General features: G+C 54.0%; 1 protein-coding gene across 5 annotated transcripts in view; it reads left to right on the top strand.

Moving 5' to 3' along the window:
* SLC12A7 (solute carrier family 12 member 7) overlaps nt 1-21750 on the top strand; it is an 82970-nt gene extending 61220 nt beyond the window's left edge. For 2 of the 5 annotated variants that reach the window (XR_013998450.1, XR_013998451.1), the window contains exons 9-24: nt 438-605; nt 2134-2232; nt 2897-2954; nt 3561-3735; nt 5253-5371; nt 5726-5824; nt 6407-6526; nt 7423-7527; nt 8073-8241; nt 10193-10388; nt 10774-10943; nt 11201-11332; nt 14413-14520; nt 15687-15880; nt 18918-19051; nt 19984-21750. Coding sequence is in view for 3 of the 5 variants with exons in the window: in XM_081132426.1 (XP_080988552.1) it covers nt 438-605; nt 2134-2232; nt 2897-2954; nt 3561-3735; nt 5253-5371; nt 5726-5824; nt 6407-6526; nt 7423-7527; nt 8073-8241; nt 10193-10388; nt 10774-10943; nt 11201-11332; nt 14413-14520; nt 15687-15865; nt 18918-19051; nt 19984-20075 (2123 nt within the window). In the remaining 2 variants the exon portion in view is untranslated. Of the gene's footprint in view, nt 1-437; nt 606-2133; nt 2233-2896; nt 2955-3560; nt 3736-5252; nt 5372-5725; nt 5825-6406; nt 6527-7422; nt 7528-8072; nt 8242-10192; nt 10389-10773; nt 10944-11200; nt 11333-14412; nt 14521-15686; nt 15881-16503; nt 16600-18917; nt 19052-19983 lie in introns of those variants that run through there. The other 3 variants (XM_081132426.1, XM_081132427.1, XM_081132428.1) reach the window with 2 other exon arrangements.
* Nucleotides 21751-24612: the final 2862 nt, after the last annotated feature.

The following is a 24612-nucleotide window of genomic DNA, read 5'->3' as shown; positions in this document are numbered from 1 at the left end:
GGAGAGGGGGCCTACAGGCTGTAGTCTGGCCAGGCTGGATCTGCCCAGGGGTGCATTTGCACAGGTAGGAGGTGGGCCTAAGGTGTCACTTCAATTGTGTGTGTGGGATGGGGCCATTGCTGCCCCTTAGGGGTCATCCATCAGTGAGGTGACCTATGTGCAGGGGTTGCTGACTGACTCTCTCCACTTGGAGAACTTTCCTCAGAGCCCCAAGGCACCGTGTCAGGGACACGCTTGTTTGAGTGAAGTCTTCTCTGCAAATTTGACTTGAGGCCCGAAATCTTTTATTCAGTGATTAAGGTGAACAGTTTCTGAGCTTGATGTCCTTGACATTGTGTGAAATTGGAGTGTGCCTGGTGCATCTGCTGGGCCTCCCGATGGCGGGAATCCTGACAGAAGCCCCTAGAGTCCTGTTACCCGTCCTCTTTTCCCCACAGATAACCTGTGGAGTGTGTACACAGACAAAGGGGTGTTTGTGGAGAAGAAGGGTACACCCTCGGTGCCTGTGCCGGAGGAGAGCAGAAGCAGCAGGCTGCCCTACGTGCTCACCGACATCATGACCTATTTCACCATGCTGGTCGGCATCTACTTTCCCTCCGTGACTGGTGAGGCCTCAGGCGTTCCAGGCTGGTGGGCCCAAGCCATCTCCTCCTCCCTCAGCAATACTGTAGCCAACCCTGTCCCCCTCCCCCGCCCTCCTTTCTTTCCTGTTTGGCTCAAGTAATGAGCGCAATCTGCTCCCCGTCTGTTCTGAGTGGGGAGCACAGGAAGTCGTGTGGTTTAAGGCAGCTTTGTTCCACGCTCTCCTGAGAGGCCCATGTTATTAGAAGTAAGTCTGTGACTGTGGTGCGGCCTTGCTGAGAACATCCAGTGCACATTAGGTGGCGCCTAGGAGAGAGCACAAAGAGCTGTTAGTGGTCAGGCACTGCAGCCACCCTTGTCCTTACAAGAGAGTCAGCTGACCTCTTGTCCCACGCAGATACGGCCCTTAGTGTATGAAAGTCTTTCCCCCACCCCTGCCCCGCACAAGCCTGTCTGCACTGTGGAAGGCTGGCCTGTAAGGCGCCGCTCAGTGCATTTCTGTACTTCACCTCAGCTCTTACTAAAGCCATGGATTTAGAGGCGGGAGTGGGGGAGGTGTTGGCAAGTGCTTCTTTTTAGTCTCCCCTCAAAGGTGGGGTCATGGACTTACTTTGGTGAATGGTGGGCTGTGGATCTTGCCCCCTAGGGGGTCATCGTCCTATACCATACCCTGACACCTGTCATTGCGGAACATGTTCTGGGATAAGAGCAGATCTGGTGGGTGGAGAGTGTGGAAACATCCTCTGTGGGTGCAGGTGTTCCCAGTCCTGGTTGCACCCTGTCTGTGGGCCCTGTGCCAGCACTCCCACCCACCCAGCCACCAGTACTGCCATCTTTCTGAGCATGTTGGCATATCAAGTCACACCTAGAACATGCTCATGGGGCGCTGAACAAACCTGCCAACAGTTGGGCGTTTCTTTGAGCCCAGTTGGAATCATTTTATTTGAGTCTCCAGGGTGTGGGCAATGACACAGCCATGTGCTGGAGAAGGAGGATTGAACCCAGTGCAGAGTTAATGTGGGGAGCCCTCGAGTTACTTTAGGGTCATGTTCTTACAGTGCTTGATTCAGACCTGGCACCGTGAGGAAGTCAGCATTTAGCATCATTGTCCAGGGAGTGTTCAATCCCTAGCCATGTGGATTAATCCAAATCTGGAAGGAAAATGAGATCGCAGCCGGTTGCACCTGGCGGCTGACTCTGGTTTGGTATCAACGGGGTTGAGCCTTGCTCTGGTCTTGACTGTGATTTAGTTCATGGTAGGGTCAGCTGACCCTGTGGAGCATGTGGGAGACATTTGGAGCCTTTTCCCATGTGCCCTGCAGTAGCCATCTCACAGCTGCACTGTGACATCTAGGCTGTGCTCTTTGAGACCTGGGCTGGGGACATTGGTCCCACACAGATGTGGTCTTCAGCTCACATCTTTCCAGCATGGCACAGCTGAGGTCCTGGACTGTTCATCCTAACTCAGCCTCAGATGGGCCTTGGCCAGTGGGGATGGAGTTTTCTAGGTTTGCTTGGTAACGGGTCAGCTCTGCCTCTCTCTTCCTGCAGGCATCATGGCGGGTTCGAACCGGTCTGGGGACCTCAGGGATGCCCAGAAGTCAATCCCCACAGGAACCATCCTGGCCATTGTGACCACATCTTTTATTTGTATCCTTAAAGGGGTCAAGGTGTAGGAGGCATAGGCACAGGGGCTGTCCATCAGCCCCTCAGGGCCTGAGGGCTCCTGCCTCCGACACCTTGCGTGGCTCACTACTGTGCCATCAGCAGCTTTGGGTGAGTGTCTCTGGTTTAGGCAAGTTCTGATCACAACATCTGTCCCTTAGAGAGGGACCTTAGAAAGGTACTGATCTGATGCAAGAAAATAAAACACGACACCTGGGCACCACCTCCATAGTTGGTTGTGATATTGTGTGTAAACTACATACAGTAACCATGTTACCACAAGCATCATATCACACATTAGTAACACACAACCACATGTGTATCACGTAATAATCACACACATACGCTCTAGTCAGTTTTACCATGCTGTGTCACTGGCCTTATCCTTCTCTCTCACTGAAGTTTGTCCTTTCTAAGCAACCAAGTGTCTCCTGTGGTCGTCACACTGCAGGCCTGGCTGGCATGTCCTCCCTGGCCTGAGGCCCTGCTCTGTGGAGCCAGGACTCAGCAGAGAGGAAGGTGCCTGAGGGCCACTGGGACATGGCAGTGCACCCAGAGTGGGTGGGCACAGGGTGGCTCCAGGCCCATCCGCAACCAGGGCCCTGCTGCCAGCACATGGTGTCCACTGTTTCCTTGATACAAGCTGCAGACCTCTCCTGCATCGTGCTCTTCGGGGCCTGCATCGAAGGCGTGATCTTACGAGATAAGTATGTTGGTTTTTATGTGCAACCTATAGAAATTTCTGGGGACAGAGTCGGTTTTCTTGAATGACTTTAGCTTTGAAATTGAGATCACTCAGGATTTTACACTTGGTGTGTGGAGCAATAAGCCCCCACAGCCGCTTGGTTGAGGGTCTATTTGATCTCATGCGTCTATTCTCCTGTTCCAGCCTGGAGCTGGGAGACCATAGAGCAATCTCAGACCCGACAGTTGGGGTTGCAGGGGATCCCGGGAGAGGCCGTGGGGAACCCCCCTGGCCCCACCACTCAGTGGAGGAGCGGCTGGCACCCCAGGCTGTAGCCCGCTACCCCTGCTTTCTGGTGGGTGTGTGTCCATCAGCCCCTCGGGGTGTGAGGGCTCCTGCAGGTCCCCGACAGTGAGGCCATACCCGCTGTCTGTCACTTTTGCACAAGTGACAGTGGCCTCATGGACCCTGGGCTGGGTTATGGCTTCCCTGCTCCTGAGAGGACCCTTGGGAGCGAGACCCATGTGTTTACTCGGAGTGGAGGTGCCATTATGCCCACTCAGAAGCTGGGAAAATGTTTGCTCTTCAGCTTATGTTTTCAAAGTCCACCCGCCTGCCCCTCCCACAGGTTCGGGGAGGCCCTGCAGGGGAACCTTGTCATCGGCATGCTGGCCTGGCCGTCCCCCTGGGTCATCGTCATCGGCTCCTTCTTCTCCACCTGCGGTGCTGGCCTGCAGAGCCTGACGGGGGCACCACGTCTGCTGCAGGCCATCGCCCGAGATGGCATCATCCCCTTCCTCCAGGTGAGCAGTGGCTGCCCGCAGGTCTGGGGTTACATCAATGGCTCCCTTCTGAGAGCAGGACCCTTGGGAAGGAACATGTCTGGAGGGTCCCCGAGGTTCTGTCTCAGAGCATGATCTTTATGGTTAAAGATGGTGGGAGGCACCCCTGTCCCCATCTCTAGCCTGGCAACCCCCCACCCCAGATGGTTACTGGGCTGAGGGCACTGGTGCAGCAGATAGAGGCAGCCCCTCACTACCCTGGGCTGGCAGAGCAGTTCACATGAGTGACTGTGGATGCCTTCACCTCCTGTGGAGTTGGCATCTGTCCTGGGGGACTCTGCACCCCAGGACTGTCCCACTGTGATGATGATGAGGGTCATGGTGTCTGGGGTCCCTTCTTCCTCTAGTTGGGCTAAAGCTTTCTGGAATAAACTTGAGGCCATTGATGTGTTAGTGCCCTGGCACCACCATGACAAAGGCCACAGGGTGGCTTAAACAACAAGCTGGTTCTCTCCCAGTGCTAGAAGCCGGAAATCTGAGGTCAGGGTGTCTCAGGGCTGGTTGCTCCTGAGACCTCTTCTTGGGGTGTAGATGACCCTCTTCTTGGGGTGTAGATGGCCCTCTTCTCCCCTTGTCCTCACATGGCCATCTCTGTGTGTGTGTCAGTTTTACTCTCTTCTTATAATGACCCCAGTCAGATTGGATCAGGGTCCACCCCAGTGACCTCATTGGTGACCTCTTCAGAGCTCTCCACTCCAAACATAGTCATGTCCTGAGGTGCTGGGGTCAGTACTTCACCAGGTTAATTTTGGGGACATGACCTTCATATTTATTGAGTGTCTGAGGAGTGACACTGTCGCTGTGGTGCCAGCATAGTTTCCTGAAACCAATCCCAGCAGACTCGGGTTTCTTCACCCTTCACGGCTCTTTCTGTTCGCTCAGGAGAGACAAGGTCGTGGAGGGTGCACTGACGGCACGGGGACCGTCCTGGACTGTCGGAAAGGTGGCGTGAGGGGCGGCCCTAGTGTTGGGGAACCCACCTTGACCCTCCGCTTCACTGGGTCTGCATTTTGTGTTTCATTCTGTGTCTTTCTGCAGTGTGCTCTGAGTTTCCCTTCCCAGAACCCCTGGGCAGCAGGGAGTGGGCAGGAAGAGTTTTCCAAGCCTGGTGTCCCTGAGCATGGGGCAGACCTTCTGGAAGGTTCTGCCCCCCCACATCGCTGTGGGTGAAGGTTCAATGAGGTCCTTGCAAAATTCTCTCCCCTCAAGGCTGGGCTTAGGACCCCAGGAGACCCCCATCCAACACACTGGATGTTGCTCTGCACCCTGATGGCACTTGGCTTCCATCTGCTTTATGAGTTCTGGGTGTCAGGTTTTCTTCCTGGGCCCCTGGGCAGGGTGCAGGACGCGTCATGAAAGTCCACTCCTGCGTATATTGCATCTCTGAGACCCTGTGGGTTGGACCAACCAGCTCCAGCCCTTGTTCCTACGGCTGCTGCTGGCCTCTGTCCCCAGCCCACGTGCCATTCTCCCCGCAGGTGTTCGGCCATGGGAAGGCCAACGGGGAGCCCACGTGGGCGCTGCTGCTCACGGCTCTCATCTGTGAGATTGGCATCCTCATCGCTTCCCTGGACAGTGTGGCTCCCATCCTCTCCATGTGAGTGCGGGTGCGGACGGCATGTAGGGACGGGGATGTGGTCACCACTGTGACCACTACAGGGACATGAGGCCCTGCTCTCAGGGCTGGCCTTCTGCTCAGGGAACAGTAGACTGGGAAGGGGCCCAGGGGCCCAGATGGTTATGGTGGGACAGTGATGTGGATGAGAGGCAGGCAGGCAGACCTGGAGGGCAGTGATGGGGTCAGGACAAGGAGATTCCCATAGGAAGGACACTGATGTGGGTGAGGGGGCTCACGGGAGGTGGTGGGCAGGGACTCCCGCAGGACGGAGCAGATGTTGGGACCACTGTGGAACCTGCCCGGCCCCTCTGACGCTGCTTCTTGGTTCCCCAGGTTCTTCCTCATGTGCTACATGTTTGTGAACCTGGCCTGCGCTGTGCAGACCCTACTGCGCACCCCTAACTGGCGCCCACGCTTCAGATACTACCACTGGTAAGGCTGCCACCTGTAAGGCTACCACTGGGAGGGGATACATGGTGCGTCTGCAGGGCCAGCTGCTGTGGGGCCCAAAGACTGCAGGGGCCCTGGTTGTCCTTTGTGGAAGAGCCCAGCCAGGCTGGTGAGGGCAGTGTGCCTGTGTTTGTCACCTGGGATGCCCACTGTGCGGCAACCCTTGTTTTCAGTATGGGACCCGGGGCTGCTTGGTCTCATGTTCCCTGGGCGTCAGGTGCTGAGTTTCGTGCCCAGCGGGGTGCTGAGTGCCTTGGGGAGTAGAGTGGATGTTCAGCATAGTTGAAGAGCCAGGGCTTCTGCAGGTGTCAGTGGGGCCATTTCAGCCCTTAGAGTCAACTCAGGATGGAGGAGCCAGTTGCCAGGCATCCCTGCTGTTTTTTAGGAGTAACTGAAAGAAAGATTTTCACTAAGGGACCAGTAACGTTTTTGAGGCAGCTGCTTAGATGTTAGTTTGGGGCATGGGGACGGACGGGGCATGTGAGGTATGAGGGTCCGGGTGCGGGCCAGGGCATGGACTCTGGCCCCCACTTGCGGCCACTAGATGACCACACACTCCCCCAGGACGCTATCCTTCCTGGGCATGAGCCTGTGCCTGGCACTGATGTTCATCTGCTCCTGGTACTATGCCCTGTTTGCCATGCTTATCGCCGGCTGTATCTACAAGTACATTGAGTACCGAGGGTGAGTTCTGTGGGCAATGCGGCCACCAAGGTCACTGGGTCCCTGCCAACCTGGCGTGCTCCTGGAGTGGGGCCTTCCTGGGGTTTTATAGCCAAGTCCTGTGTAGGGTGGGTTAGGACTGGGAGGGCTGGGGTCCCTCTCCCGGAGACAGGTGCACAGGGACCTGAGCAGGATCTCTGCTGCAGCCGTTGTCATAACAGGTGGAGAGCTGCCACATCTACTGTTCTCAGTTTATTCTGTGTTTGTATGACACAGCATTAGATTTATCTATATATATAAAAGCCATACTTTTTTAGTGTGCTTTTTAGAAACTAAAATCCACCCAGTGGCGGCACTGATAAGTGGCAGATTTCAAAATTTCCAGAAACCACATGGTCAAAAAAAGCTGTGGGCAACAGTAGTAGGCTAACTGCATCTCAGAGCCTGTAGTTTCCTCACTGGGGCATTTCCCCAGCGCCCTGGTCCCTGCGGGGTGGCAGGGAGAGGTGGGGCCTCTCTGGCCAGGTGGGTGGGCTGCCTGAAGTTCTGCCCCAGCTCTCAGAGTGATTTCGAAGGAGGGTCTGGGGGCTGTGACTGCTCATGCTGGTGAAGCCGTCTTTTGGAGCCAGCTTTGCCCAGGTCACTGCCCGTCAGAGTCCCTCCACCACATCTTCATTTCCCCCAGCTGGCCGGAACTCTGAGGTCCCATACATGGTGCCAGGGTCACCTCCTCCTACCTCTTCCAGCCATGGTGCTCCCTCCCCATGTCTTGCCCCTCTCCGCTCTTGACTGGCCTGGAAGCCCCGTCCTCTATTACAGAAGTGCAGAGAGATCCTAAGTCGGCTTACTGGGGTGGCTGCCCTGCTTCCTGAGTGTGCTGTGCTGTGGGGGCCTCACTGCTGTCCTTTCTTTCACAGGGCTGAGAAGGAGTGGGGGGATGGCATCAGGGGACTGTCGCTTAATGCCGCCCGCTACGCCCTGTTGCGTGTGGAACATGGCACCCCCCACACCAAGAACTGGAGGTGAGCACCCGCAGCCCACCTCAGACACCGCCCCTGCCCTTTGAGCCCATGGAGCACCTTCCCTCAGTCAATGGCGGGTCAGCCGGAGGGGGGGTGATCAGTTTGTGTCTGATCAGACGTCTGGAGGGCAATGTTGGGCTCTAAGCTGGGCCTGGGCTGTGTGATGGGTGGGAAGTGGGTGAGCTTTCCTAGTGGGGCTCCTCCTGTGGATGGAGGACTTCAGCATGTAACAGCTGGGCTGTGCCCTCTTCTCACTTCTGGGAGGGGGTCGGGGGAAGGTTCCCCCTAATTTAATCTGTACTGAAAGCCCTTGGTCTCCCCATCCTGCTCTTACCTGGAGGTGTTAACGAGCAGGGATGGGAGGTGCCCACCGGGGTTTTCAGCAGACAGCCTTAGGCTTGGGGCCCCAGGATGCATTTGACTATTCACTTGTCTCACCTGTTCACCTTTCCCATGGTTGCCTATTTCACCTGTCCCACCTGTTCACCTGTCCACCTGTGAGAGTGTGGTGATGAGTTGCCATGGTAACTGCTATCCCTACACAGGCCCCAGGTGCTGGTGATGTTGAACCTGGACTCTGAGCAGTGTGTGAAGCACCCCCGCCTGCTGTCCTTCACCACGCAGCTCAAGGCTGGCAAGGGCCTGACCATCGTGGGCTCTGTGCTGGAGGGGACCTACTTGGATAAGCACACGGAGGCCCAGCAGGCCGAGGAGGTAGGTGGGCACCGGCTGGGTCTGGAAGGGGGAGGTGGGACCAGGGTGGCCTGTGAAGAAGCGGAGAGCAGTGGGGAGGGCAGCCATGTCTGCCTGGGATGCACGAATGTCTTCCATCTCCAATGCCCCAGGTAGTGTTGTGTGCTTCGCTATTGCTTTTCTCAAAGAAAGCAGTGGTCTTTCAGTTTGAAACATGCGGGACTGAAACCTGCTTATGAAATGCTCCCAATATGCGATGCTCTGAGACCTTAAAGAGAGCCAGTGTAGGTTACAGTCAGGAGGGTTGTAAAACTGGTGCTGAAGGCCATTTAGCTCAAACCTTGGAAAAGTCCTCCTGATGGACAGGTCTCTTCAGAGCCCTTATGACGACCCAGCTCCAGTTTCCTTCCTTGTTTGAGGTCCCTGTCCTGCTGGGTTTGCCTGCTCAGAGGTTCTGAGGTCTCGGCAAGGGCAGAGGGGAGTGACTCTAGCCCTTCGTATGAGTGTCCTGCAGTGGCTGTAACTCATGACCACACCTGAGGGGCTGAGAACAATACAGGCTTATCCTCCCTCTCTTTGGGCCAGAAGTCCAAAATCAAGGTGTTACAGGGTTGCACTCCCTCTCAAGACTGGGAGGAGGACCCGTCCTGCCTCCTTCAGCCCTGGAGGCTCCAGGTGTCCCTGGGCTTATGGCCGCATTCCTCACAGTTCTGCCCGTCTTTACATGACTTCTCCATGTCTGTGTCTTTCCTCTTCTGTCTCATAAGGACACTTGTCACTGGATTCAATGCGACCTGGATGATCTAGGATGATCTCCTCATCTTAGGATTCTTAACTTAATCACACCTGCAAAGACCCGTTTTTCAAACAATGCCACATTCACAGATTATCAGAATTAAGATATAGACTTATCTTTTGGGGGACCACCATCAGCCCACTATAGTTTGTCCTCTGCCCCCCAAAATGCTCATCTGTCTTATGTGCAGAATACATTCATCTTATCCCAACTACCTCCTCAGTCTCAGCTCATCAATTCTCGGTCCAGAATCCCTCTATCAGCAGCTGAGGTCCCAAATCTCATTGTCTCCATCATTTGAACTGGGTATTGGTGAGACTCTGGGTGTAGCTCATCCTAGGGCTAAATTCCCCTGTCCATAGACCTGTGAGATTTAAGAAAACAAGGGATCTGTGTTCCAAAATGCAGTGTGGGGCAGGCCTTGGAGAGACATTCCCATTCTAGGAGGCAGACATTTGAGGAATTTGGAATGCAGTGGGCGGGCCCATTGGTGTCAGGATCCCGGAGTGCTTCTCTATGGTTTGTGGCTCTGCCTAAAGGGAGCCCTGAGCCTGGCCTCTGGGCAGCTCAGCATGGCCGGGAAGAAGACCAGCATCCACACGCAGCATTTCTTTAATGGAAAACATGTTGGTTACTGCTTGTTGGGCCTCCTCTGAAATCAAGCTGCCTGGTCAGATGCCTGCTGATGGAGTGGGCAGAAACTGCACACAGTGGGGCAGATGGCATGCACCTGGTATTTCATCCCTGAACCTGTGAGATACCACAGTTTTTCTTAGAAGAGCTGTTAGTTTTGACACGTTCTAGTGAAGTTTTCAACAAACCAGCTGTTTAATCCAGGACTTAAATGTCCCAGTGAAATAGTTGGCAGTTTTGTGACGATGTTGATCACGTGAAAGAACCACCTCAAGTTGTATGCATAGCGCTGACCATTGCCCCAGTCTCCACACACACACACACACACACGGACGCAGGTACCCCAGAGCACCTGCTGGGTCCTGAATTTAGTACCACAGGTACCACCCTCGCTGAGCCTGTGGCCTTACCCTGAGGCAGTGATGTCGGTGTGGGGTCTTCCCAGGCTGCCCAGGCCCCTTGTGGTGGGTGGGTGGTGCTGACACATGCTGCTCCTGGTCTGCTCCATGGACACTGTGGCACTGACTCTTGGCCTCTCCCCAGAACATCCGGTCCCTGATGGGTGTCGAAAAGACCAAAGGCTTCTGCCAGCTGGTTGTGTCTTCCAACCTGCGGGATGGCATGTCCCACCTGATCCAGTCAGCTGGCCTTGGGGGCATGAAGCACAACACAGTGCTCATGGCCTGGCCTGAGTCCTGGAAGGAGGAGGACAACCCTTTCTCCTGGAAGAACTTTGTCGGTGGGTAATGTCTCCCACGGGCTGCGGGTGTCAGGGTCACCAGCCCGATAGCTGCTCCCTGGAGGCCTGTTGGCGCCCCAAGCTTGTTTCACTTGAAAACATTTGAAAAGTGAACATCCATTTGAAAGCCTTGAGCTGCCCTCTCCCTGTCTCCCAACCATGCCCCCCAATTTGGCCATCCCTGGGGAGGTACCCAGCTTGGCCGCCTGCACCCCTGTGCCAGCTGCCAAGTGGCTGATGGAGCAAGGTCTGCCTTTGGAGCCTCCCCTCGTTGGGGGCTTTATGGGAACGCCGTGGCCGCCTCCTGTGCTGGCTGGTGCCCAGCAAGTCAGTGGGGTGCACAGTTCTCCTGAGGCCCTCTTGACCATGTGCTGTCTCCCCACAGACACCGTCCGTGACACCACGGCAGCACAGCAGGCCCTGCTGGTGGCCAAAAATGTGGACCTGTTTCCGCAAAACCAGGAACGCTTCAGTGACGGGCACATCGACGTGTGGTGGATCGTGCACGATGGCGGCCTGCTCATGCTCCTGCCCTTCCTGCTGCGGCAGCACAAGGTGGGAACCGTAGTCACGTGAGGTGGGTCACAGGTGGGGTCAGGGGTCACACGGAGGGGCGGAGGGGTCACAGATGGAGGGTCATGGGTCACAGGTTGGAGGTCATGGGCCATGCAGTGGTGGGGTGGGGGACACATCATGCTGGGGAAGGGTCACATTAGTTGGGCTGCTTTGGGTGGCTTGTGTCCCCTGAGGGGGGCAGTGGGGCCAATGGTGTCAGAAGCTGAGTGCAGATGTGCGCCCCCTGCCCCGCCCAGGTGTGGAGGAAGTGCCGGATGCGCATCTTCACAGTGGCTCAGGTGGATGACAATAGCATCCAGATGAAGAAGGACCTGCAGACGTTCCTGTACCACCTCAGGATCAGCGCAGAGGTGGAGGTGGTGGAGATGGTGAGGCCCTGTGTGCTCGGGTGGGCAGCACTGCCGGCTGTGCTGTTTTGTTAAAGTTTGGTGTAGTTCTGGATTTGTGGGCACGTGGAGGTGGAGCAGGGTTCCCGCAGGCCCTGGTGCTGACTTCACATTCACCGTGGTGGTCACAGCTGAGGGCTGGCCCTGTACGTTACTGCCCTCTGTGCTGCTGACTGCCAGCATCTTCTGTCATTCCCCAATGTCCTCCTCTGTTTCAGAACCCCACTAGGCTGCACTCCCTCCTCTGGGCTATGACAGTTTCTCTCCCCCCCCTTTTTTTTTAATGACCGTGGCAGTTTAGAGGGACTCAGGTATTTTGTAGAATGCCCCCCATTAAGGGGAATGTGACATTTAACCCATCACAGGTGATGAGGACCTGTGATCCAGGTGTGTCACAGGTGCCCCCTTTGTGAAGTCCAGACTCTCTCTCTGGAAGTGCGTCCCCAAGTCAGCGTGCAGGAGAGGCTAAGCTGCCAGGATCTCCTCTGCATGTGTTGGGTGCATTTGTGTGTAGATCTCACACTACTCTGCACTTTGGGTTGTTCACTACTGTTCATTCTCTTGCCCATGTTCACCAGCTTTGGCTGTTGGGATGTCTTCTATGTGGCTCCTGTGTCCCTTTGCTACTGTCCCCCATTCTGTAACCATCCATCAGCAAGCTCACACATTTTTAAATCACCTGAAGCCAAATGGAATTAAGCTGCAAATGATCTGGCCCCCATTTGAGGGGGTATTGAGTCATGGTGTCTGTCATAATTTTGAGTAACTATGGTTATTGTATTTCAAAGTCACTGGTCTCATTCAGCTTTCCAAGTGGGGAGTTGGTCCCGTTTATTTAACAGTAACATTAAAATCTACAGCCCTGCTTGGTCTCAGTCATGATTGCTAATTAGGTTTAAGTAGAAAGCATCTATGGTTTAGGGACAACATAATTTCATTTCCTTTGTGAACATGAGAGTAGTCCTGCTCCTGCCTGGGACCACCCTGCTACCCACCCATCGGAGGGGTGGGTCCTGCGAGGTTTATAGGTAAGGTGAGCACTCCTGTGGGAGGAGGAGGCTGTGGCTGGTGTCCAGTTAGTTAGGTCCCTCCTTCCCCTCCTGCTGCTCCTGGGATCTTCTTCAGGTCAGTCTGTTCCTCCAGGGCATCGCGGGACAGAGATGGTCCATGATGCTGTTCTCACGTGGAGTTATGTGAATTGGGAGCCTTGTTGACAGAGAGCAAGGGCCCAGGGTACCTGGGGCTGTAAGGTCCTCAGGAAGCAGGGGGCCCACGGGGTACCTGAGGGCCATGGATTTGGGGGGAGTGTGAAAATGAATGAGGATAGGGGAGGCCAGTGGTCAGAGGCTAAAATTTAACAGTAAGGAATCAGGGCCACTAACAAGGAAGGAGGTGTTACCAGCGAGCAAGGTTCAGAAAGACCAAAGTCAGGAGCGTGAACTGTGAAGTATCAGCACGAAAGAGCTTGGGGTTTTGCTAAGACTTTTCTGTTTTAAAAATATATCTTTATTGATTTCAGAGAGAGGAAGGGAGAGAGAGAGATAGAAACATCTATGATGAGAGAGTCATTGATCAGCTGCAGCCTGCAACCCGGGCATGTACCCTGACCGGGAATCGACCCCGATCTCCTGGATCCTAGGTCAATGCTCAACCACTGAGCCACGCCTGGCTGGGCAAGACTGTTCTTTAAAATGAGTAGATTTTATTAAGAGCATCAGGGAAATTTAGTTAATGGACTCAAAGGGCATGCAAGCCCAAACCAGCTTGCTGTGAGCGCCAAGGGTCAGCACGCCCCAGCAGTCAGGTCAGCTGGCCATCTGTCCACAGGATCTTGCCTCCTAGATGCTGATGTTGCAGCCTTAAGTACCGGAAATGAGGGTATCTTTTATTTCGTAGAGGATATGATTTAAATACCTGGGGGGAAAACAAGAAAATAAACATTGTACTCAGTAAGAATTTAGTAGAGTGGACTGACAGAAATAATGCATAAAAATTAATTTCTCCACAGAGTGACACACAAGAATGTGTAAGGGAATGACACCCAGCTCACAAAGCCCTGTGGGCGGGGCACAGAGCTCCATGGAGGTCCTATGGGCAGATCTCCTCAGGGCCAAGAGGGCTGAGGGGTGGTACACCCCAGGGACAGGGAGGACCCAGTGTCACCCACTGAAGGATAGGCCAGTGTCAGGAAAGGACCAAGCTCTGTGGTCAGTGGGCAAGTTACAATTTATCCTGTGTAGGCAGCTAACTCTCCTGGGTACAGGAAACAACTTCTGTTACTTGTGAGCGTGTCCCTCACACCTGGGCTGTGCACTGGTGGCCACTGCCAGGTGTAGACACCTGGACATATAGCGTGTGCTTGGTTAGCTATTGGTGTGGTGTTTTCCTCCTCACAGGCATCTCGTGTTAGTGAATGTGGGTTCTGGGGAGGGGTATGGGTGGAGAATGAAGCATGTTCAGTTGTGAAGGCTGTTCACACACTCATGCGCTTACACAGTCTCACACTCTTCCTCTCACATGTTCACCAGCATACATGTTCATGCACACTCACAGATATACTTACACACGCTCACATGCTGATTCACATATGTGCTCACACACTCACACATGTACAGGCACATGCTCACCTGCACATAGGATCACACTTATATGTGCTCACACATGCTCACCCCTCCTGGGGCTGGGGGCTGTGATCCTGCAGAGGGTGATGCAGAGAGGGAGGGGCAGAGCCTCCTATTGTTTCAGTACCTGCTCAACCTGAAGCAGGAGATCCGTGGTGAAAACGTCATGTTCTGTACATGTTGAGTTTACTTTTTTTAAAAAATACATATTTTTATTTATTTCAGAGAGAGGAAGGGAGAGGGAGAGATAGAAACATCAATGATGAGAGTCAATGATTGACTGCCCCCCGCACTCCCCCAACTGGGGATTGAGCCCGCAACCTGGGCATGTGCCCTAGCCGGGAATCGAAGGAAGATCTCCTGGATCCTAGGTCGATGCTCAACCACTGAACCACGCCTGGCCAGGCATTGAGTTTACTTCTGTGCCCTGGGATGTTCTAGGTTGAGAATGACATCTCCGCGTTCACCTATGAGAAGACGCTGGTCATGGAACAGAGGAGCCAGATGCTAAAGCAGATGCAGCTATCCAAGACGGAGCGTGAGAGGGAGGTGCGTGTGCGTGCCGGATGCCCCTTGGTAGAGGTGGCCAGTCACATGGGTGATGGTGCAGGACCAGGTTCTTTGCGGTTGCTTTGAGCCACTCATCTCCATCCTTGGTTTTGTGAATGGTTGGGTGGCCTGAATTCCACCTCCACCTCTTCTCCGCATGTGGATCAAGGTCTCACACCCTCACTGGCCTCTGTCGATTATGCCCAGGCTGGATTCAGAGGCTGTGTCACCCCTGGTCTCCCACACACAGTCTACTTAGAGCCAACTTGTTAACCCCTCCCCCAGGCTCCATGCCTGACCTCACATGACCCTGTTGTCGCCTGAGTAACCTTCACTCTGGCCACACAGGCCCCTGCAGTTTCTCAGTGATGCTAGCCCCTGCCCTGAGCCCACCTCATCCTCACAGGCCTCTCCTATCTCCCTCTGGCCATTTGTCAGCACCTTCTTTGCACACAGGCTTCCCACGGTGCTTTGTGTAATGCCATAGCTGCCTCCTTCCACATCCCACCCACCCCCAAACTCCATGGCACTTATTGCCCACCCCAGAGCATGGGCTCCCTGGCACCCGCCTTGCTGTTGATGAATGAGTGGACGAATGGATGGATTGATGGATGGATGAATGAATGAGTGGAGATGATTGAATGAATGAAAGGAAGGATGGGTGGGTGAGGGGATGAATGAATAAATGATAGAAAAGATGATGAGTAAAGGGATGAATGAATGAATGCAAGGAAGAAAGGATGGATGAGTGAAGGAATGAATTAATGGATAAATGAGGTGATAGCTTAATTAGTGAGTGAAAGGTGGATGAGCAGGTCAGGAGGTGGAGGCAGCATGTGTAATAGAGACTTTGGACATCAGTGTCCTCTTGTGCCAATATGGAGTCCTGGGTTCTTTCTCAGTGGCTTTCAGAGCTGGAGCAGGTGGAAATGGTGAAGGAAGTGATGACTTTGGTCTGGAAGCCCAGGAGGAGGGTGGACTGGTAGGAGTGGGGGCAGTACTGGGGCCCCAACTGGGAGACCGTCAGGGGGTTCCTAGGTTAGGTTGGTCACGAAACCTTTGTGGTTCTGTGGGCCAGTGACTTCTCCCTTCTGTGCTCACCTCCCCCTGGGGAGGTTTGAGTCCTGCTGTGATGAGTCCTATTGCTTCCCCTACCCTTCCACCAGGCTCAGCTAATTCATGACAGGAACACTGCATCCCATTCTGTGGTGACCGCCAGGACCCAAGCCCCTTCCACACCGGACAAAGTTCAGATGACCTGGACAAAGGAGAAGCTGATCGCTGAGAAGTATAAGAACAAAGATACCAGCATGTCCGGGTTCAAAGACCTCTTCAGCCTGAAACCGTGAGTGTCAACCTGGTAGCCTGGGTGGCAGGTCCCAGCTCCCTTTGCTGCCTGTGACAGGGCAGCAGGCACACAGCTGCAGGCTGGCAGACCTGGAAGGGTAGGGAATCAGCCCAAGGGCCACCACGTCCTCTTAGGGCTGGATAGCCAGGGCCTAGGCAGTGAGTCAGCCATGAAGCCAGGCTTGTCTGTGTTCTTGGTGGGTCTTACAGCAGCTAGAAGTTAGGGTTTCTAGATGGATTGGAATTCCCAGCTTGGACCCTGCTGATGATGCAGGGCCAGGGGCCTGTCCACCTGGTTTGGCTCCTGCCTGTGATGTTGAGCCGAGAACCACCAGGGCTGGCAAAAGTGCCCATGGAGGACACAGTGTGGCTCGGCCCCAGGAAAGGGTCTGGGTCCCAGGATAGGAGAGCAGAGCAGCATCTCCCTCGGGTCTTTAGCAGTGGGCTAGTCCTTATAGCCCAGGTTGTTGGGAGTGGCCTAGAGGCTTTCTGAGGCCCCTGGAGTTGAGAACCCCTTGCAGAGAAGGACCAAGTTAGGCCAGGAAAGGGCGGCCTGGGGTGAACCTAAAATTGTCTGAAAGTGTGCATCGTGATCACTGCTAAAGTAACATGTTCTCTGTTTTCTCTTCCATGTAGAGAATGGGGAAACCTGTAAGTCACTCACTTGGTTTAGGATACCTGTTAGCCTGCTTGCCTCGCATGCCTGGCCCATGCACCTCTAGTAAACCGTGTGTGCGTGGCTCATGTGCACATGTCCCCATGTGTGCGTGCGTGTCTGTGTGTGCCCGTCCATGTGCAGGCGGAGCTTGCTCGCCACTGCTGTAGCTTTCAGTTATTTCCTGTCTGATTGCTCCTCTCCGTTCAGAGCGGCTCATGGCACGTTCCTGAGATTCGTTCTCTAAAGACCAAGGAAGAACCGGGATCTGGGCTGGTTGGTCCTGGGCCGGTTGGTCCTGAGCCGGCTCTGAGTGGAAGCTTGTGTCTTGATAGCTGTTAGTTGATTCACCCACATCCCTGGATCCAGGAAGGTGTTCAAATACAAAACCTCAGTTCTGTGGGGATAGGATTTCCTGTGTCCCCCAATCAGATGCCTTTCACCCTGTGGGAAGCTGCTGTCCTTTACCATCTATGTGAAAAGGGATGTGGATGAGTTTTCTGCACGGTCAGGCCAGGACTTAGTCCCATGGCCAGGGCTCCAGGGCTCCAGGGCCAGGCTGGCCAGGCGGGAGGGAGGGCCCCCTGAGGCTGCTGTTGGTCCATTTGTCCATACGTCTTTCTCTATCGTGTCCCCCCTCCCCTGGCTGCCCCAGGAACTTCTAGGCTGTTTTCTCCTGCAGTGGCGCAGCCCAAGGCAGTGTCTATAGCAGAACTCTGGGACTAGGTGGCTACACTTCCTTTTTTGACCCCTAAACCTGAGTTAATTACATAACTGTTGGTCACTGAGGGAGCAAACATGTAGATGTATCAGGGAGACTGTGCTCGGGGGTATACATGGGACTACATTCTGCTCTGTTTTTCTGTAAATCTAAAATCTGTCCCCCCCCATAAAGTCTATAAATTTAAAAAAACACACAAAACATGTAGACACAGGATAGGGTTTCTCCCTAAAGCACTGTTGAACCATGGCCTGCTGAGATCCCTGCGCCCACGCGGCACACTTGGGCTCAGGACAGGAGCTCCATGCACCTGAACCCCTAACCTCTGCATTGAGCCAGAGTGCACCTCTGCAGGCTTGGGGACACAGAAGCAAGTGAACCAGGAAGAGGCTATTTTATGGACAGAACTAAGCATACAGGTGGACGTTCCTCTAGGGCTGCACTCCTGTCTGGCTCTCCTCATGGTTAGGCTGGGAGAGGCTTCTGGAAGGTGGGAGGTCAGCCCATACTTGACTTGTGGGTGACTTGCTGTGGTATCCCTAGGGCACGTGCACTTTGGGGTGGCCTGGGGTGTGTTGTGCCCGTCTTTTTTTCTGTGTTTTCTCTTTTTCCTGGCCATGTCGCCAACAGGGACCAGAATCTCCATTTTGGTTCTTCATCCCTGTACCCCCCACCCTGGATCCTTAATTCCCAGCCTTAGAAACCTGTTTTGAAAGCTCTTCTCCCTCTGGTAGAGTCAGCGTATTGCTGATACATTTCCTGCTTTGTGGACTCACAGCAGACTAGTAGCTTCTGGACCATGAGGGACACCCTGTCCCTCTTTGGGTCTCTGCCCCCCAACGGGGGCACTTTGTCGTGGAGCCACAGGTCCTCCCAGACCCAAACCTTTGATTTTAAGATTATATGTGTTTTCAAACTCTTAACCCTAAGAGATCCTTTAATATCTCACACATGCATTTCTAGGATTGCTGCCCTCCCCAAGCACACTGGTAATTTTGGTCTCTCCAGGCACCTAATTCATGGTTGTTGTGATGAGAGATCCCGGTTGTGCCTCGGACAGACCTGATCTCTAATTTTATCAGACGGAATTGGAGGGAGAAAATAAAGGGTCTGTGTCCCTGTTTTCCTCCTGGTAATAATTGGTGGTTATAATCAGATTTATTTGGTTTAAGGGTTGAGTTGATCAAAGAGTGCGGCCTGGGCACTCGTCCTGCAGGCCTTTTCCTGACCCCTTGTGTGCGGCCTCTGTGTATCTGTCTGCCCGTCCCTCCCATGTCCAGGGCGTAGTGACCTTGTAGAAGGACTGCAGTCCGACTGCCTTTCTGTGCTCAGACAGCAAGCTCGCCCCCAAAGCATTTGCTTCCGCCTGTGTGGACAGTTGCTTGTAAACTAGAAGCTCCGCAGCTTTAGTGATTCTCAGTCTTAAGTGTTTGGAGGCCAAAGCCTTCTGGTTGCTAAATAAATCCCCTCTCCCCTGTCCCCTAATTCCCAAAACGATTCTCCTACGGAATCACCTCCCATGGAGCCTTTAGGGCTGTGAATCCATTTGAATTGGATCTGTTTCCACTCGACCCTTTCCAATGAGAATGAAGTGGGGCAGATCAGGCTTCAGACCTGGCCTGGTGCCCAGCATCGTGGGCTGGGGGGTGCAGAGTGACCATTTCCCTTTTGCAGGAACCAGTCCAATGTTAGGAGAATGCACACGGCTGTGAAGCTCAACGGTGTCGTCCTGAACAAGTCCCAGGACGCCCAGCTGGTCCTGCTGAACATGCCAGGACCCCCCAAAAACCGGCAGGGGGATGAGAACTGTATCCTTGCCTTGTGCAGCCCTTAGGGTGGGGAGCAGGTTACATGGGCTCTGGACTCTGAGCTCCCACCTGGCCAGCTCCTGTCCTGGTGTTTCCCTGGGGCCTATCAGGCACCTGTGACTCGATCTCTGGGAAGGACCGAGCCTGAGGCAATGGGTCCACAGGCTCTTCCAAGCTCGATTCTGACCCCTCTTGGCACCTTGCTGCCCATTAAACATGTGCCCCATGTTCCCATGTGGGCTCCCCAGCCCCTCCCAGTTGGTCGGGGTGTGCCAGCCACAAAGTGGGAGGCTTTGACCTCAAGAGGTCATAGGTCAACCCTGCCCAAAGTGGTTTGTCAGCCCCTAAATGTGCATCAGCTGCCACATGATGCAGGAGCAGGTCCTCACACAGGCTCCAGGCTGCCTAGGGGAGTGGCCTGGGGACAGGCCTCCAGGATTCAGCCCCTGCCCTCCCCCGGGGGAGTAGGATCAGAGGTGAGTAGGAAGTCAGCAGCTTGGCTCTCAGGTTCAAGCCTCACGCTGACTACAAGTTAAGACTTTATGTCTTGGTGACCAGGGTATTCCAGCCTCTTTGGTTGTCTTGGTGGATAGTGGACACATATGTCAGGCACATCCGTCCTGGTGGGTCTGCACCTGGAGCCCTTGGTGAGGGCAGGGGTATCCTCTTGGTTCCCAATCAGGCCACCTGTGTCGCATGGAGGCTTCTTGTTAGGTTGCGTCTGCACTTCAGGCTGCACTTCTGGGACCCCTCCCCTGTCCTGGGCCACTTTCCCACCCCACACCAGGGACTTAGGGTCTGGCTTTTCCTAACTCAGCCCTCATCTTTCTCAAACCCAGTCCTAATGACACAGGACCCTGAGTAAGTCACTCTTCATGCTTTAGGCTATATGTCCATGGGATCAGCTTTGGCCTTAACTCGTTCCACCCCAGATATGGAGTTCCTTGAGGTCTTGACCGAGGGGCTAAACAGGGTCCTCCTGGTCAGGGGCAGTGGCCGGGAGGTGATCACCATCTATTCCTAATGCTCAGCCACTCTGGAAGCGCACTGGGCAGGCGCAGGGACGGTGCTGTGTGCACAGACCATGGCCTGACCTGCCAGCGTGGCTTTCTACAGAAGTTTCTAGAATACCATCGGGCTCTCCTGTCCAGGCTGAGAGCCACTGTGTGACTGAAAAGATTTCCTTGAGTCCGAGGGGAGATGAGATGCCCTTGGTGCTCCATATGCTCATGAGGGAGACTCAGAGTACCTGGGACACAGCTGTCCCTCTCATGAGGGCCATGCACTCAACCTCTGGATTCTAGAATTAATTCTCCTGACTGCACCCGCCTGGTCTTTTGTGGCAGTCACATTTCAGTTCTTCTGCATCCGGGACATTCGCAAGAAGCCATATTTGGACTGAAGTTGACCCTTGGACCATTAGGGTCCGTTTATGAAGGTGAAAGGTCAGCCTGTGGCTAAGGGCTCAGTACAGGTTCTTCATCAGCCCCTGATCTGTCTGTTCCTTTGGATATCCTTGTTTGTTTCCAAAAGTAAAGGCAGAGAAGCCAGCCACCCACGCCCTCATCCCCAGGCTTAGCTGGGTGGCCTTGGTCATGTCCCCATCTTGTTGGGGACGACTGGTAAGGGAATGTGCTTGTTCGTGAACTCAAGGTGGGTTGTCCAGCTGGGTTTGTGCTCCAGGAAGCTCCCCAGGGCAAGAACCCCCAGTCAAGCCCTTAGCCCAGGTGTGTGCTGCTGGGAACTCCAGCCCTTCATAAGCACTGGTGGGCCCAGCCTTGTGCGCACATTTCTGGACACGGAAATAGTAAATGCTGAGTGTTCATACCTTCAGAACCACAGGCAAACCACACAGTTCAGCATGACATGCACTTGCTCCTGTGACCTCATGTCCTCCCTTCAGGCTCCAGGGAGGGGTACCGGTAGGTCTGCAGCTGTGGGAGTCCTGGGTTGGGCAGGGCACATGCACTGAGTTGTCTGGCTGAAGCCTGTGCCACTCCACCGAATGGAGGGGACAGTGACAGCTGTGTTTAGGGCACTGACACGGTACCTTTTAGTGATCCGTAGGTTTTGCACTTTACCTTGTGGTCTTTCTGCTTGTGGTAGCGATCACACTCACTGTAGATGCTGCAGTAATTTGTGCCACACTTTCTGTGTGGCTTATTTATTTGTTTAAACACCTGGACGTTTCAGTGCTAATTAACTTGTCCATAAAGACGTCGTATCTATGAAAGAAGCCCAAAGGACCAGACCCTTGGCTTTCTCGGGCTTCCATGGGGTGCCAAGGGAATTGGCCTGGGCCTCGGATTTCGTGTTGGGACAAAGATTAAGTGTGTATTTCCAGATGTTTCTGAGGAGCCATAGGACAGCCTAGAGGGCCAGCATCGCCATCAGAGTGGCCACTGGTCAGAGTGTGTGCCAAATAGCTGCAGCCGGGTTGGGGGTGGGGTGGGGTCCAGACTTTGACCGTCCTGGTTCAGCATTGAGTTAAGCGAAACCCCTCACTCATAGATGTGTGGTGAGGCCCATGCGTCTGTGTCCCACCTGCCTGCCCAGTCCCTGAGCACCACACAGCCTCTCCACACTGAGCTTTGTGTAACTGTAACTGCAGCCCGTTCAAGTGGATTTTGTTTTCCTTTTACAGTCTCGTCTTTGTATGATTTTTGTTAGTAGAAGAATAAAATCTATGTTGAATCTCATGTGTCTCATTCAGCATAAAAATTAGGCAATTGCAGAAAATGCCCCCATGCCTCCCTTCTCTTGGAGGAATTTGCTGAAATGACTTAGTGTATAATTTCTATCAGGATAGAATCAGCAAATAAAACCTGTCATTAGAGGGACCCCTTATTCTAACACAGGCTCACAGTGAGACCACGTCACACCCACCAGGATGGAGGTGAACCAAGGGGACAGGAAAACTGCAATGTGGTGTGAATGTGTAAAGGTGCGGGTGCTGTAGAAACTGTTGAAGCTCCTAAAATTGTTAGTCACTGTGTGACCCAGCAATGCCACTCCTGGGTGTATAGTCCAGACAAGTGTGTCTACATAAACTTGTGCACATGTTTGTAGCAGCACTAGTCACACCAGCCAAAATGTGGGAACAGCCCAAATACCTATCCTTGGATAAGTGATTAAACAAAATGTAAACATATTCACTGGAACATAATTCAGTCGTTAAAAGGAATGGCATTCTAACATGTGCTGCCACGCGGATGAGCTGTGTGAAAGAAGCCAGCCACAGGTCACGTATGATTCCACTTACACAGACTGCAGAATAGTAGAATCCAGACAAGGGTTGGTGTTAATGGGCTGGGGGAGGGGAGAGTGACTGAGTGGGCATGGGGTTGCTTTTGGGGTGAGGGTATTCTGAAGTGTTCATGGTGAAGTTTACACCGTGTGTGAATGTGTAAGAACACCAGATGCCATGCAGTGTGAAGCTGTTACCCAGGCCTCCTGGGGGCCTTGGACACAGGACTGCTGAGGAGAGACCTAGAGTGCTGAGCTGTGCTTCAGTCTCTGCTGTGTGTTTATATCCATGACCTGGAGCACAGGGCCAGGGTTTTGGGGGAAGGAGTGAGGATGTCACAGGGGAGTGGAAGGATCAGGCCCCATGGGGCTGGCAGAGACTTGAGGGAAGACTTGGTAGCGTCCCAGGGTACTTACTCGGCCATGTACCCATGGGCATCCAGGTAATGGGTTCTGTGGTGGAACAAGTTTGGGCATTGTGGTCAGTGCAGCACAGAGTCCTCTGGGCCTCACACTCAGCGTGGTGCCTTTGCCAATGGACAGCCCTGGAAAGGGGTGCAGATGCACGAGACACTAGAGCCCCAACATGGTGTGAAAAGCAAACTCGAACTGCTAAGATATGAGAACTGCTGGTGTATGCCAGCCACAGCTCACAGTGCCTGTGTGCCCGGAGGAAGCACTCGCCCTTTCTGAGGTTTCCACTGCATTCGGCCATGGCAGGCAGGCTCCTCCTTGCCAGGTGGGCTGCCAGCACCTAGCCAAACCCAGTGCTCCACCTATGTCTGTCATCCTCCAAGGGGGCTCCTTCCACCCTGGGGGCTGGTTTCCCATAAGCAGAGCCTGGGCTGTGGATCCTGGGTGCAGTTGGTCTCTGAGCTCCACTCAGCCCCACTCTGGGGCTGGAGTTCCTGCCCACCCTACTTCCCTGCCACCCACCCCTCTGCTCCCACACACAGGTCCCTGGGGCCCAGCCAGCACAGCCTGTCCACTCTGGCCTCTGGCATTGCTGGGGCCTCTTGAGTACAACTTCCCCCAAAGCTCTGTTTCACCGGGACCTTATCAAGTGCTCAGGAGACAAGAGGGCAGCTCTGGCTTGTCTTCATCCCCTGAGAGGCAGATGAAGGTGCAGGAGTCGGGTCCAAGAGGTCTCCAGACAGCACTCACATCTGCCCTCATAAGCATGACTGCTGTGGAGAAGGGGGCCGAACAGAGAAAACCGCCCACTGAATTCCAGCCCCATTATCTGTGAGACGTCCCTGGAAGTATGGTCTTTGTGTTGTTGGTCCAGAAATTAATGGTTCATAAGTGGGAACATCTGCTCGAGCTTTTATTCACATGCCAGGTGCTGTTTTTATCTCTTCTCTGTGGATATCACAAAGTGCACCCACAATCATGAGGAGGTGAGGTGTGTGACCCTTGCCTGCCAGAGGCCGCTACTGCCGGGGGCGGGGAGCTGGTAGGATGGACTTGCGTGGTCATTTCCATCCGGACAATGACATGCATCTCTCCTGCATGGACTCACAAGCAGCACACGCTCAGCTTCCGGTGTGGTTGCTGGCGTTCACTGCACTTAGAATTGTTCTTAAACCAGGGTCTGGGTCAGAGGCTGGAGTTCGGGCCCACCCACTTCCCTGCCAGCTGGTCAGCAGAGCAGCTGCCTGAGGGCTATGGCAGGGCCACAGGGGTCTGCTGGGATTAACTAAATAAGGTCCCTGAATGTGGGACCAGGTGCAAGAGCTCTGCACACTGAGGAACGCACGCAGGTCATTATGACAGGCATTTCTGTAAAACCCTGATGCTAGCGGTGTGGCTGTCACTGTGCAGGATTTGTGCCGTGAATGGAGTGTAGATGTGTCCCCACGAGAGGGCGCTCTGCCCTGGGGCAGCCAGGCACCAGCTGGGGTCTGATGATCTGAAATGCCTGGAAAACTGAGATTTGAGTGCTCTGGCCTTGAAAGACCCCGAGAACCCCCCAGTTCTCCCTACACACATGGCCTCGGCTCACGGACAGACATGTTACTCAGAAATCCTAAGGGGCTTTACAATGGCCAGAAACAGGGATGTGATGGCAAAAGGGAGGAGGAAACGGTGGCAAATGACACATCGGCTCTCCAGGGTCTCATCACACAGAGCCCAGGGTCTCCATGTAAAACCTTGGTCCTCGCAACCCCAGACAGTGGCCTGAAGTGCTCTGTTATCATAAACCCAATTTGAAGCTTAGGTTTTGTTTGTTTTTTAAAGCAGTAAAGTAGGGAAAATACATTACCCATAAACCTGGACTTAAGTATTAATTTTCCTTCTGCAAACGTCTGTAT

The sequence above is a fragment of the Miniopterus schreibersii genome (genome assembly GCF_964146895.1).
Source record: "Miniopterus schreibersii genome assembly, chromosome: 3".
NCBI classification, from domain to species: Eukaryota; Metazoa; Chordata; class Mammalia; order Chiroptera; family Miniopteridae; genus Miniopterus; species Miniopterus schreibersii.
This window is presented reverse-complemented; position numbering and strand designations above follow the sequence as displayed.